Source organism: Marmota monax, unplaced genomic scaffold, assembly GCF_021218885.2.
Source record: "Marmota monax isolate L192 unplaced genomic scaffold, Marmota_monax_Labrador192_F-V1.1 WCK01_AAM20220418_F8-fsc00080, whole genome shotgun sequence".
NCBI lineage: Eukaryota > Metazoa > Chordata > Mammalia > Rodentia > Sciuridae > Marmota > Marmota monax.
Genome location: NW_026694750.1, coordinates 8,625,958 through 8,638,278, shown reverse-complemented (window position 1 = coordinate 8,638,278; position 12,321 = coordinate 8,625,958). Strand labels below are relative to the sequence as shown.

Genomic DNA, 12,321 nt, shown 5'->3' with positions numbered 1-12,321 from the left:
TGTGCCTTAGAGAAAGGCACACCACGGGGTGGTGTCCAGGCTGCAGGAGGGGTGAGGGGCCCAAGGGTAATAAAGAAAGGAGGGGTAAGCCACTTTCCCACCTGGCCCCTGAGACGATAGCAGATGATATACCAGTAGTAGCCTCAGTTGAAGGGCAGGAGGGAGGTCTGGGGCACAGGCATGCCACATTCTTGGTCTAAGCACAGCACATCCCACCCAGACCTCACTCCCAGGTCAGCGTGGGCCCGGCTGGTGCCTTGGCTGTGGGTGAGTTGGTAACAGAAGCACAGTGGTCACCAGTGGTCCACTCCAAGCCCAGCTGGGCTGGTGTCTGCTCCAGAAGGGGATGGTGAGCTGTCCCTCACTCCCACCCAGGCCTCCCTCCCCTTTTAGAAGGCACTGTGCAAACAGGCCTGTGGTCCACCTGAGGCTCCCAGGGATGCCCTGCTGGAGTGTCTCAGGGGGTCAGGGACCGGGCTGGGATTCTGTGTTGGGATGTGAGACCACCTTCTGGTGCATCTAACATGACACACCAAAGACAAGTCACTCTAACCAGCTCCAAGCTCCAGGGCAGTTCTCAGTTTCTTTTCCTAAAAAGAAAACTCCAAGTTCATGCAGAATGGTGTGTGTGTGTGTGGGGGGGGGTGGCTAACCAGAAGGCGGATCACCAGACTGACCTGCCCCCAGAACACCTAAGTGGGCATGGACTATCAGAAGCCTCTTTCTCAGACCCCCTCCTAGTGGGGACAGAATGTAGTGGTGTGCACACTCATTTTGCCAGCTGTCCACCTTCCTCATCCCCACTCTGATTCAGTCAACTACTCCTGCCCCACACCATGGCTGACACTGTCCTGAAAGCAGACATCCTAGATTTAAAACAGCTGTGTGTCATCAGGAGCTTCCTTGGCTTCTGTGATTCAGGTTCCCAATCTATAAAATGGGGATGATTAAAAACAACAACAACAACAACAAAAAAAAAAAAACCCTCAAGAGTGAACAAGTGCACTACAGGAAATTTCTATCCTTATGCACAGAACTCAAACTCTCCACAAATCCACAACCTCACACTCTGTACACGAAGAGAAGCACCCTGCAAACACTCCTACCCAGAGCCACAGTCTCACACACTGGAGGGGCCAGGGAAGCTGGATCATCCACCCTGGGAAAAGCCACCAACCAAGCTGCCCCACAGGGGGTCCCAAACTCGAGCCTGAGACCCAACAGTGACCTGGTGCCCCATCTGGCTCGCGTGCATTCCCCAGGGTCTCCCTCCCTTCTTTGCTCTGACCCGAGCTGTGTGGGGGGTGTGTGCAGCCCTGTCCCGCCTCACAAACTCAGTCGACCGTCACGCACCCCCCGCTGGAGCCCGCGCCCGCCCGCCGCGCCGGGGCTGTTTAAATGGGCCAAGTTGTGGCGGCGGCGGCGGCAGCGGCGGCGGCGGCGGGAGTCTCCCAAGTCTCCGCCAGGCGGGCGCGCGCCAGTGGACGCGGGTGCGCGGCTGGGCAGCAGGGCGGGGCGGGGCGGGAGCTTGGGACCCCCGGGCAGGGCGGGGAGCGGGCCTGGCGACTCCGCGACTCCTCACTGCCCTGCGCAGCGGGCAGCAGGACTGCCCCAGGGCGCGGGCTCCAGTGGACTCCCGACGCCCCACTGAGCGCCAGCGCGGGGCACCTGCGGCGCAGGGCGAGTCGGTCTGTGATCAATAGCAGCTCTGGCAACACCATGTCTGGGTCCGCCGAGACCCCTCCAGCAGGCCGGGTAGCAGGCGGGGGCGGCCCGGCGGGCGGCGCGGCGGCGGCGGCGGCTTCGGGTGCCAGGGCGCAGTAGCGGGCGGGGTGGAAGCGCGGCCAGGCGCCTTCGGGGCCGGCGGAGACGCAACTCCAGCCAGGGCCAAAATAAGTTGCGCCGGCGACCGAGAGCCGGCTGCTGGTCCACTCGCGCGCCATGCCGGCTGTCAAAAAGGAGCTCTCGGGCCGCGAGGACCTGGCCCTGGCCCTGGCCACCTTCCACCCGACCCTGGCCGCGCTGCCTCTGCCTCCGCTGCCGGGCTACTTGGCCCCGCTGCCCGCCGCGGCAGCTCTGCCCCCGGCCGCCTCGCTGCCGGCCTCTGCTGCAGGCTATGAAGCACTGTTGGCTCCACCGCTCCGGCCCCCGCGCGCCTACCTTAGCCTGCACGAGGCCACGCCGCACCTCCACCTGCCCCGAGACCCGCTAGCCCTCGAGCTCCTCTCGGCCGCCGCGGCCGCGGACTTCCAGCCGCTGCTGGACAACGGTGAGCCGTGCATCGAGGTGGAGTGCGGCGCCAACCGTGCTCTGCTCTACGTACGGAAACTCTGCCAGGGCAGCAAAGGCCCGTCCATCCGCCACCGCGGCGAGTGGCTCACGCCCAACGAGTTCCAGTTCGTCAGCGGCCGCGAGACGGCCAAGGACTGGAAGCGCAGCATCCGCCACAAAGGTGCGGCCGCCGTGGGGGCGCAAGCCGTCGTCCCTCTCCTTCGCTACTCGGGACCCGCGGGTCCGAGCCCTTCGCTCTGCCACTGGGGAGACTTGGTTTTGGCCCAGAGAGGGCGCTGCAGCTCCAGAGCTGCTGCAGGGACCCACACACCCCGCCTGCCCCGCACGGTTGCTTCAGTGGACACCGCAGAGCGCCCTCGGCCTCCACTGTCCTCCCAGTTCGGGCCACAGAGTGCTGGGGTCCCGAGCTACGCAGGAGCGGGCGCTCCCTCAGCTCGGCAGGTCTTTGTGAAGCCCCTGGGCCTCCAGGCCCAGAGGAAGTTTACAGGAAGTCGGGAGACGGGTTGGGAGGGACGCCTTCCCTCCCCAGGCTCGGAGCCACTGGTTCCCGCTCGAGTGGAGAGGTGCACGTGCGGCCGGGGTGCGAGTGCACACTGGTTGGGGCTGCGCGGGTAGGTGGGGCCGCGGGAGTAGGGCGGGGCGTGGGCGCGCGGAGCTGGAACAGTGTCAGCGAGACCTGGAGCAGCCTGTTTGGACGGTGACTCCAAAGGTGCGACAATACACCTTTGGGGGCCAGATCGGGGGCACCTGATAAGCGCGGCGACCGTCTGGCGCGGTGAGGGTCTTGGGAAGTTTGGGACCCGGTAGCGTTTGGTTTAGGAGTTCAGGCTCCGCAGTGGATGCCCTTTCCTGCATTGGGGACTGACGCAGGCCTGGGTCGCGACCGCGCCGCCGCTCACCAGTTTCCTAGCTCGACCTTCCACTGCCCTGCCACAGTTCGGGCGGGACCGGCTAAGAGAGGGTGGGGCAGGAGGAGGGGCGCCAGGGCTGAGAGGAAGCCGCCCTCCACCAGGGGAGGGCCTCGCCCAGGATTTGAGTTTCAGAGCCCAGCAGATCCCCTGCTCGTCTGCGAGGGTGGGGCGGGCAGCAGGCTCCGAAGTTGGACGACAGTGGGTTTGGAAGGTTGGTGTGCATTTCATACACCTTCCGGGAGTGGGGACTGGCTTTGCCGGTGACTGCGCCCCAGAGGCTCCATCTATGCCCTGACTGCCCCTCACCAGCTGTGCTCGGCTCTTCTCACAGGAAAAAGTCTGAAGACGCTTATGTCCAAGGGAATTCTGCAGGTGCATCCTCCAATCTGCGACTGCCCGGGCTGTCGAATATCCTCGCCTGTGGTGAGACCTGGGAATAAGCTGCCTTGGGATGTCTGGACTCCCCTGAGAGCCTGGTGATCTCCAAGACTGGGAGTCCTAACTTCAGCCCTCTGGGCATGCTGGAGGGAATCCTCCCAGGGCAGATGGGGTGGGTGGGGTTGCTTTGTGCTGTTCCAGACAGTTCCTGGGAATGGGTGGGAACCCTGGGTCACAGGATCCTCTCCTGTTTGGATGAAGGGTGGGTCCTGCCTGTTCTTGAGCAGCCTCCCTCATGGGTGTCTTGGAGCTACTCCTCAAGCCTTCCAGGTTCCAGGGTCTTCCCACTGTTATTGTCATTCATTGGGCCTGGGGACTTCCCTGTCCCAGGGCTGGAGATCACCAAGTCATCTGGCTCAGCAGAGAGAGGTGCTGGGTGCTGGGGCAGGACTCTTTTGAGGTGTAACAGCGATAGCTGGACAGGTTGCACATCTGGGTTATCCCAAGGCTTGAGCCTGAGTGGTGTGTGTCTTGGTGCTCCTAATGTTGAAGTGCTGCCCTGCAAGGGTCTGGACCTTGGAGGGTCCACGACATGGAGCCTGGGTGGGGCAGGGTCTTTGCCTGTAGGTGTCCAGAGAGCAAGAACCCCACCCAGGGTAGACAATCTATGGCCTCCCCACTGGCCTCGGGAGCAGGTGTGACACTCCAGGCAGTGAGGAGTAGAGGGTTGATCTGAAAAGGAAATTGCCTCTAGAGAGGAAGCTCCCCCTGTGGGGTACCTCTAGGGACATGGGGGGTGGAGGCTGCTGTTCCTAGATCCACCCAGCGGTCCCCCTCTTATAGGAAGGAGCAGGAGGGGTGGAGGTACCAGTGGTCCTGAGAGGGCCCAGGCTGCCACCTTGGGTTTATTCCCTTTGGCCTGGTGGTGGGGTATCCTGGCTTCCTCGTGGGCGCTGCAGGGTGCACGCTGAGCAGGCTGGGAAATCTTGGACACATGGGTGCTGGCTGGGGAAGGAGAGCCACAGGCCCAGCCCACACCTGGTCTGCCACAGTCACAGCCTCAAGCCGCCCGCCATACACACTTGAGTCTACAGGAGCACAGGGCACCTGTACAAGAGCTCCCCAAGCAGGTGTGCAGAAACACCTTTTGCTTGCTGTCACATACCTACTGGGCAAAAGATTGAAGTCCCTCTCCATCATTGCACCCCTTCAGGCAGCTGGAACTGGACGGGATCCTCTGGGTGCCCACCTCAGACTAGTCTGGGTTCTGTTTTCTGTTTGGATGGGAGTGCCCCCACAGTTTCCAACCTGCCACCCCTGAGGCCTGCCACAAGAGAGGGGAAGAGGGTGGCCTGAGCTCAACATCTGCCATCACCTCAAGTGGCAATCTGAAGCGCAGAGAGGGATGGAGCTGCTGCCCTTCTGAAGCTCCCTGGTACCTGCCTGAATGAAGGGCGCTTCAGACCTGGGCCTGCCTGCCTCTCTGTGCCTGGTCGCTTCCTTGGAGGAATCTCCATGGATCCCCTTTCTAGCCCCAACCTGTTGGTGCACAGAGGCTGTCTCCACCCACCCTTGTGGCCAGTTTCAGAGGTGTGTGCACTTCACAGTCACAGATACTCCAGGGGTAGAATATGGTGTGCATGTGACTGTGCATGCTGGAACCCACTCTCACCATTTCAGAAGGGGTCAATTATTGGTTAGGAGCCAGGTTCTCAAATTTGTTGAGCAGTGGGGAGCTAAGTCTCCGATGTATGGGGGGGCGTGTGTTCCCCATCCTTGGGCAGGGTTAGAGTGGCCATCTGGGTTCTCAGCATGCTCCCCCCCCCATAGAGTTTCCCCCAAGAGCCACCCCAGACCTATCCTTCCAGGGTGCTTTCAGGGCATACCAGGGACTGGAAGTTCCTGTGCCCAGCTCTGTGCCTCATGGGGCTAAGACTGGCATATAGTCTGGGCTCCTTCCCAGCCAGCCGGTCCTGGCCCCCTTCCAAGTAGCAGTCTTATAGACTCTGTGTCCCCCTCTTCTCTTCCCACAGATGAGAGGCAGAGAGATGTTTACTCCTAGTCTGGGTTCTACTTTCTGTTTGGATGGGAGTATTTCTGCCACAAAAGAGGGGAAGCAGGTGGCGTTGAGAAAATACTCCTTTTCTTTTCAAGAGAGTATTTCACCTAAGGCTGATAGGTGACTGAGGAGAAGGGCAGAGCTCATCTCCAGATGCCTGGCACTGGGCTTTGGCAGGCTGGACAAGGCAGAGCCATGGGGCCAAGGGGTGTTGAAAATGATACCAAACCTATGGATTGACAGAGGCCGAGGCATAGGTGGGCACTCACCACTGCCATCTCCCTGGGCTCTGCTGTCACTGGACCCTGTCATCCTGTGGGCTGGCCCTGGCCCCATGCCACCATGCCCTTGTATTGCTATTTCGCTCCTCACCATGTTACAGAGGGAAACAGAGGGTATCCTGGGCAGACCCCAGCAGATGTGTGAGGGCAGGTGTGGGGGATACTGTGGCTCCCAGAGCTGGGGGAGGGAGCACTGAGCTGGGCAGAGCCAGGCATCGGAGATGATGTGGTGCTGAATCTGAAGAGAAGCGTCCTTGCAAGGACAGGACTCCATGCAGCAGCCCACCTCAGGATCCTGGATGACCTAGGGCAGGGACCCTCGTTGACCCCTTCCTCACTGAGCTCATGCGGGTGGTGACGATCAACTCTTTCTGGCAATGGGAGGGCTGAACGGAGAGGAAAGTAGATACTCTGAAAGCCCATGCAGCCTCTGAGCCAGCAGCCTCTTAACCAAGTAAGAAAAAACCTCTGTACACTGGAAAATAATCAACGACTTTTTTTCTTTTCCCTGGGGCAGCAGGACCTGGAGCCAGGAAGTGTTGAGAAATGCCAGGACTGGGGCCACACACTCATATCCACCGCTCTGTGTCAGAAATGTGTGAGCCGGGTGCAGAGCTCCAAGCTTGAGCATACACAGCACCACACACTTACACATGGTGCAGGGGGACGCTGAGGAGAGAAATGAGCCATCAGGGCTGGGGAACAAAGGGTCGGGGCTGTTAGTGCTCTCAGGCGGCCTGTGGCTCCCACTCCTGCATTTTGCAAGGGACCAGCGGTCTCAGACAGACTTCCCCTGAGCTGGGCTCTTCATGGTGCTAACAAAATAGCAAAGAGGGGCTGGGGCTGCCACTCAGTGGCAGAGTGTTTTGTGAGGCCCTAGTTTCACCAGCACTGCAAAAGAAAAACAAAAGTGACTTTGCTTGTTGATATTGCTGTCAGTTTTCAGGACTGACAGGAGATGGGATGTCAGCCAGACACGTTTAGAGGGACCTGCTCCCTGACTGCATACCCACCAGGACCAGCCCCATGATCCCTGCCCCAGGCTGTATGCACAATCCCAGAAGACTCTGGGGACCCAGGGAAGGAGCTGAGGGTCATAGGTCAAGCGTCCCCAGGGCTCCCTGCCACCGTGTGGGCACCCACACTCAGGCTGGGCATGCAGAACAGCCCACACTCTCCTGTCCTCACAGGCTGTGCCTGCAGCAATGAGGCCCCTGGGCCTTGGCCCAGGCCCGGGAGGCTGATGTCTAGCCTAGCCTTAACGTTCTCCTCCTCCTGCCCAGAACCGGGGGCGGCTGGCAGACAAAAGGACAGTGGCCCTGCCCCCTGCACGCTCCCTGAAAAAGGAACGGAACCCCAGCTTTTCTGCCAGTGATGGTGACAGTGATGGAGGTGGCCCAGCCTGTGGACGGCAGCCAGGCTTGAAGCAGGAGGAGGATCCGCATGTCCGGATCATGAAGAGAAGGTACTTATTCCAGAGCTGGGCCAGGAGGCTCAGGCTCCTGTGGAAGGGGGCACCAAGACCAGGGCTCTTCTGGAATGCTGCTGTGGGGCGGGGGTACAGGCAGAAGCTGTCCTCTCTCCTGAACTGGCGCCCTGGCACCTTGTTCTGCCTCAGCCATGCTATGGTCACTTCTGGGTAGAGGTTGGCAAGCAGAGAGACCCAAGGTCCCGTACCCACCTGGGCTGACACCCACAGCCTCCCAGAAGCTTGTTTCCTGATATGGTCCTCGTCCTGCCAGCACCTAGGGGTTGGGTGTCTGTGAGTAAGGATGGTGGGGGCTGTGGTGCCTGGTGTTGCCCGGGGCTGTTCAGCATGCTCTTCCTCCTCATCTCTGGGAGGCCAGAGCATCTCAAGCCCTTGGGTTTGTTCAGTGGAAGCTGCCACCAGGTTGAACTGGGCATGAGGTGCCACCCTCATTACTGCCCTGGCTTCTGGCTGGTGGGATGTTAAGAGTCAGGCCCACACCCCGCTGCTGTCTCTATGCCAGTAATGGAGCCACTAACCCTCTTTTCTCTCCCGGTAGAGTCCACACCCACTGGGATGTGAACATCTCCTTCCGAGAGACATCTTGCAGGTAGGAGCCTGGCTTGGGCAGGGGCAGCTGTTGCCATTTCTCCTTGGTCCTACCCACCCTGCCTCCCTCCTCTGCCCATGGTCTTTTATCTTGTCCTCTGTCCCAGTCAGTGTGAGCCAGTGTGGGCCATGCGGTTGCCAGGCTGGTTTTGATGTGTGTCCTTACCTGGCCTGGAAGGTAGGTGGCATGGTGCCCAACTGAGATCAGGAGGCCCATCTCAGCCAAGTGCAGACATGGGCAGGGTTCTAGGCAGCCCACCCGTGGAGACAAAGCATGCTATGACCCTCACCACTGGACTGTCCATTGGAGCCCAACAGCTCTAAGATGAGGCTGTAATTTTCACCTCTCACCCTCCCAGAGACCCACCAGGAGGTGAGAATGGTGATGTGTGAGCAGGTTCTTGAAGGATGCATAGGAGTTCACTGGGAAAAGGTGGTCTGCCAAGCTGTGGAGGGATGAAGGATGGGATGGAAGGAAGGAGAATGGGAACTTGGCAGGTCTGGCTCAATGGGATGCTAAAAGGTCTGCACCTTAGCCGCTGGACCAGTTGGGCTTTGTTCTCCAAGCTGAGCAAGCCACAGAAAGTTCCTGAGCAGGGAGTGACCAGGTATGTGTTTTGGAAAGATCCTTCTGGGGACCCTGGCAGGTTGTGGTTTCCTCACATGGATTTGGGTTATGGAAACAGGCTGGGGCCTGTGAATCCAAGACATAGAGGATAAAAAAGAAGCCCCCGAGGAGGAGGTCAGGTGTCAGGGACCCAGTTCCTGCTCCCAAGGGGCAGGGGCTGGTTTCTGGTTATTGGGGCCAAGTTTTTCCCCGGGGCTTCAAGGGGAGCACCGCAGGAAGGGCCTGATGGGGAGCAGTGGGCACCAAGGGCAGGGAAAGCCTCTTGTGACTCAGGCTGTGGGTGCCTGGCCTCCCCAGCCCAGCTGCAGGAAGGCAGCTTGCCCTGCATCTCTGCCAGAGGCGTCAGCATTTACGTCTTCAGGAACGTCTGGATCCTGGAGCCGAATTACAATAAAAACATCTTTAAACTTATTTCCACCTCATTTTGGAGTTGCCAGCTCAACTGATCATTTTTATGAACCGTCATGAACATTGATGACATTTTATGAGCCTTTTACTCTGGACGCTACAGGATAAATTTGCCAGCAAGGCCTGCAGGGAAACCCAATGGCTGTGCCTCCCCTCCGGACCTGCACCTCCTTGGGGTACACCTGGCCTTGGGGTGCGGGGAGGCCCAGGAGTCCCATGCTGAGCTCTCACCAGTACTGGCTGCTGCAGCCTGGGCTGTGCCCGGGAGGAAGCCAGGCCTGCGTTAGTGGAGACCCTGGTCCCACAGAGGATCCAGAGGGGCAAGGATGACTTTCTGGATTTCATTAAAGGGAAGGTTACAGTTCTGGAGAAGAGCACACCCCAGAGGACTAACAGCCCATCATATCCCGTCTGCTAACAGCCCCCAGTGTCTGGACAAGGAGGGCTGTGGACCGCCAGCTGCCTCACACTGGGTCACCAACTGTCTTTGTCCCATCCCAACTGTCTGTCCATCCCCATTCGTCTGTCACTCTTCACTGGTCTGTCTGCCTCTTGCATCTGTCTGTCCTCTTCGTCCTTCTGACCAGTCCTGCTGGGGATGCCTGCTGCTGGCTGCAAGTAGAGGCCCAGGGCCCCTCTGCCCTGTGATGCCCCTGCAGCTTTGCTTGCAAGAAGGGCCTTCTAGGCCCCTGACTTTCTAGGGCCCCCAGCTGGCGAAGGCTACATGAGAGAGTTGGGGTGGGGAGGCCCTCAGGGGGGAGTCGGGTCTCGCCCTTCTCCTGGCCTCCTCACAACCCTCCCTGCAGTCTTCCTGGCCCTGCCCCAGTCTCTTCCCCACGTGCCACAGCAGCCTGCTGAGGCCTTGCCTGTGTGTAGTGGCCCCATACTGTGAAGACAGGTGCGGAGCTCTCAACTCTCCAGCCTGTGTGTGAGTCTCTTGGCATTTTTTTTTTTTTTTTTTTTTTAATGAACCCAGCATAATTTGTTCAGTGAGTAACTGAGTGACCAGAACAGGTTTTCAGGACTGGCCCATCTTGGGACCTGAGGAACGAACCCCCAAGGCAGGGACTTGGGTGTGGAATGCAAGGGCAGGTCCTGTCTAGCCAAGGGTTGCCCCCATGGGCCTGCACCTCGAGAGCCCGGGTAACCCCCAAGTGAGACAGAGCCGATAGCTGTCATTGAGGCTGGTCCCAGATGCAGGTGCTGCTGGGGGTCCAGGCCAGGGCTCACAGGAAATTACTGTGCTCACCTCTCCAGTCCCTGGAAGCAGGAAGTGTCCGGTGCACTGTGGGGAGAAGCTCCATGGCAGCTGCAGCCCTGTACCCGGCCAGCCCAGGCCCTTTCCCCATGCTGAGGACAGCAGTTCTGTCCAACAGCCCACATCAGTGAGGATGATGGGGGATGAGCCTCGTGAGATTAATCCCATAAAGTACTTACTCCCCACCTGCCTCCTGCCTTCACGGGGGTGGGGGAGAACCTACATCTGGGTCTCTTAGGGGCTCTGGGGCCGCCCCCGGGGTATCTGGTGCTGAAACTGATCTGCTTAGGGCCTGGCCCTGGATTAGCCTGGCTCCTGCCAGCCCGGGCTGGGGGCTATTTAATAAGGTTCAGGGTCGGTTCCTAGGTCACTGTGAGGAGGCTCTGCTAGTGTCAGTTGCTGCTGAAGAGGCTGCTCCACCACAGGTGGGCCGGGAGGGCATTGCTGGGGCACTGGGCTTCCCTGCCCCTGCTCTATTTGGCCTTGACTTCCTGTCCCCTCCTTCTTTGTTGATGATGGGGTTGCTCACATAACCCCAGGGGTGCCCCACTTTCTCCCTCTTCTCTCTGGGGCTGTGGGTGAGGGCTCAGCAGGAGGGAGAAGGGACAAAGAATCACATGCAGGGTTATTCCAAGGCCAGGCCTGGGTGCACCCTGGGGATCACAGGTGTCCTGAGCCGGCCAGTGCATCTCCTGGGGCCACAGGTACCATGCCAGGGCAGAGTCTTTTTACCTACGGGACTTTGGTCTGAACCTCAGTTTCCTTATTTGGAGAAATGAGGGCCCCAAGAGGGTGTTGCAAGTTTTAACCAAAGTGGCATGTGCCAGGTGCTTGCTTCAGAGCTGGCAGCGCATGGGTGACAGTGTGCCCTCTATGTGCCTGTCCTGTGAGACAGCAGGGCCGTCCCGTCCTCCCTCTGAGGCAGGGAGCCCAGCACAGCGCTGCCTCTTTGGAGAGAGGAAGGTGGGAGGGGCTGCTCTGGCTCGGCACAGACCAGCTGGGTGCTGTAGTGGGGTCCAGGTGCCATGTCTCTGCTTTCTCTTGGCCTGCCTGGTGAGTGTGCAGAGGTGTGGCATCCCAAGCCCACACAGGTATGCACACACATCACCACGCTCAGTGCACGCTGTCCTCAGCCCCAAGCACCCTTGTACTCATGCTCATCAGGCTGCACTGCCAAGGCTCATGGCTCCATCCTCTGTCTTGCTCTGCTGCAGCCAGGACAGTGACCTTCCCACACTCATATCCAGTGTGCACCGAAGCCGCCACCTCGTTATGCCCGAGCACCAGAGCCGCTGTGAATTCCAGAGAGGCAGTGTGGAGGTTGGCTTGGGACCCACAGGTGAGGAGGCCCATGGGTCCTGAGGGCGATGATGGGGCTGCCAGGGCCACAGCAGCTCTGCCTAGGGACAGCCACCCTCCCTGTGTCTGTTCAGCAGCTCTGGAAGTCTTGGCGGGCAGCCAGGGAGGCCAGCAGAGGAGGCGGGAGGTGTGAGGCCGGTTGTCCCCTGGGGCTCCATGTGATGGTAATTGTGTTAATCCCAGCCAGTCAGGCAGACTGGCGGCAGAGGGCGGCTCCAGTGTGGCTGCTGCTGGGGTGGGCTTGGAGTTTCGAGGCCAGCCACCCCCTCCTCACAAGACAGGCACAGGCAAAGACCTTCCAGAGCTCAGAAACAATGCCCACCTCCCACCAAACCCACAGGGCATGTTGGCCTTGTCCTGCTTCTCAGGGGTCCTGGGAGGGAAAGGGCCCATCCCCTGCAGCCTGGACCTCTTCAGGTAGGCCAAGAGGGTGCTGGCCCAGGAGCTTCCAGGGCCACCAAGGAGATCTGGTTCCTGGAGGCAACAGGAACTCAGAGGGAGAGAGCAGCTTGGGGACCAAGGCAGTCTCCCAAGGAGCAGGTCATGAGGGGTTGCAAGATGCCACCGCTGAGAGTGGGCACAACTTGACCTCAGGGGCCTTGTCACATGGACCCTGGACAGGGTTGTTTCTGACAATGGCTACTGCTTTGGGAAAGCAGGGTGGGCATCA

General features: G+C 59.8%; 1 protein-coding gene across 8 annotated transcripts in view; it reads left to right on the top strand.

The window, feature by feature from the left end:
• Positions 1 to 1,403: 1,403 nt before the first annotated feature.
• Positions 1,404 to 12,321, top strand: part of Samd11 (sterile alpha motif domain containing 11) — an 18,744-nt gene continuing 7,826 nt past the window's right edge. For 2 of the 8 annotated variants that reach the window (XM_046424419.2, XM_046424416.2), the window contains exons 1-5: positions 1,544 to 2,452; positions 3,535 to 3,626; positions 7,205 to 7,386; positions 7,949 to 7,999; positions 11,507 to 11,631. In XM_046424419.2, the coding sequence (XP_046280375.1) occupies positions 1,942 to 2,452; positions 3,535 to 3,626; positions 7,205 to 7,386; positions 7,949 to 7,999; positions 11,507 to 11,631 (961 nt within the window). In that variant the 5' untranslated portion in view covers positions 1,544 to 1,941. Of the gene's footprint in view, positions 1,491 to 1,543; positions 2,453 to 2,957; positions 3,068 to 3,096; positions 3,415 to 3,534; positions 3,627 to 7,204; positions 7,387 to 7,948; positions 8,000 to 11,506; positions 11,632 to 12,321 lie in introns of those variants that run through there. The other 6 variants (XM_046424418.2, XM_046424417.2, XM_046424423.2 and 3 more) reach the window with 5 other exon arrangements.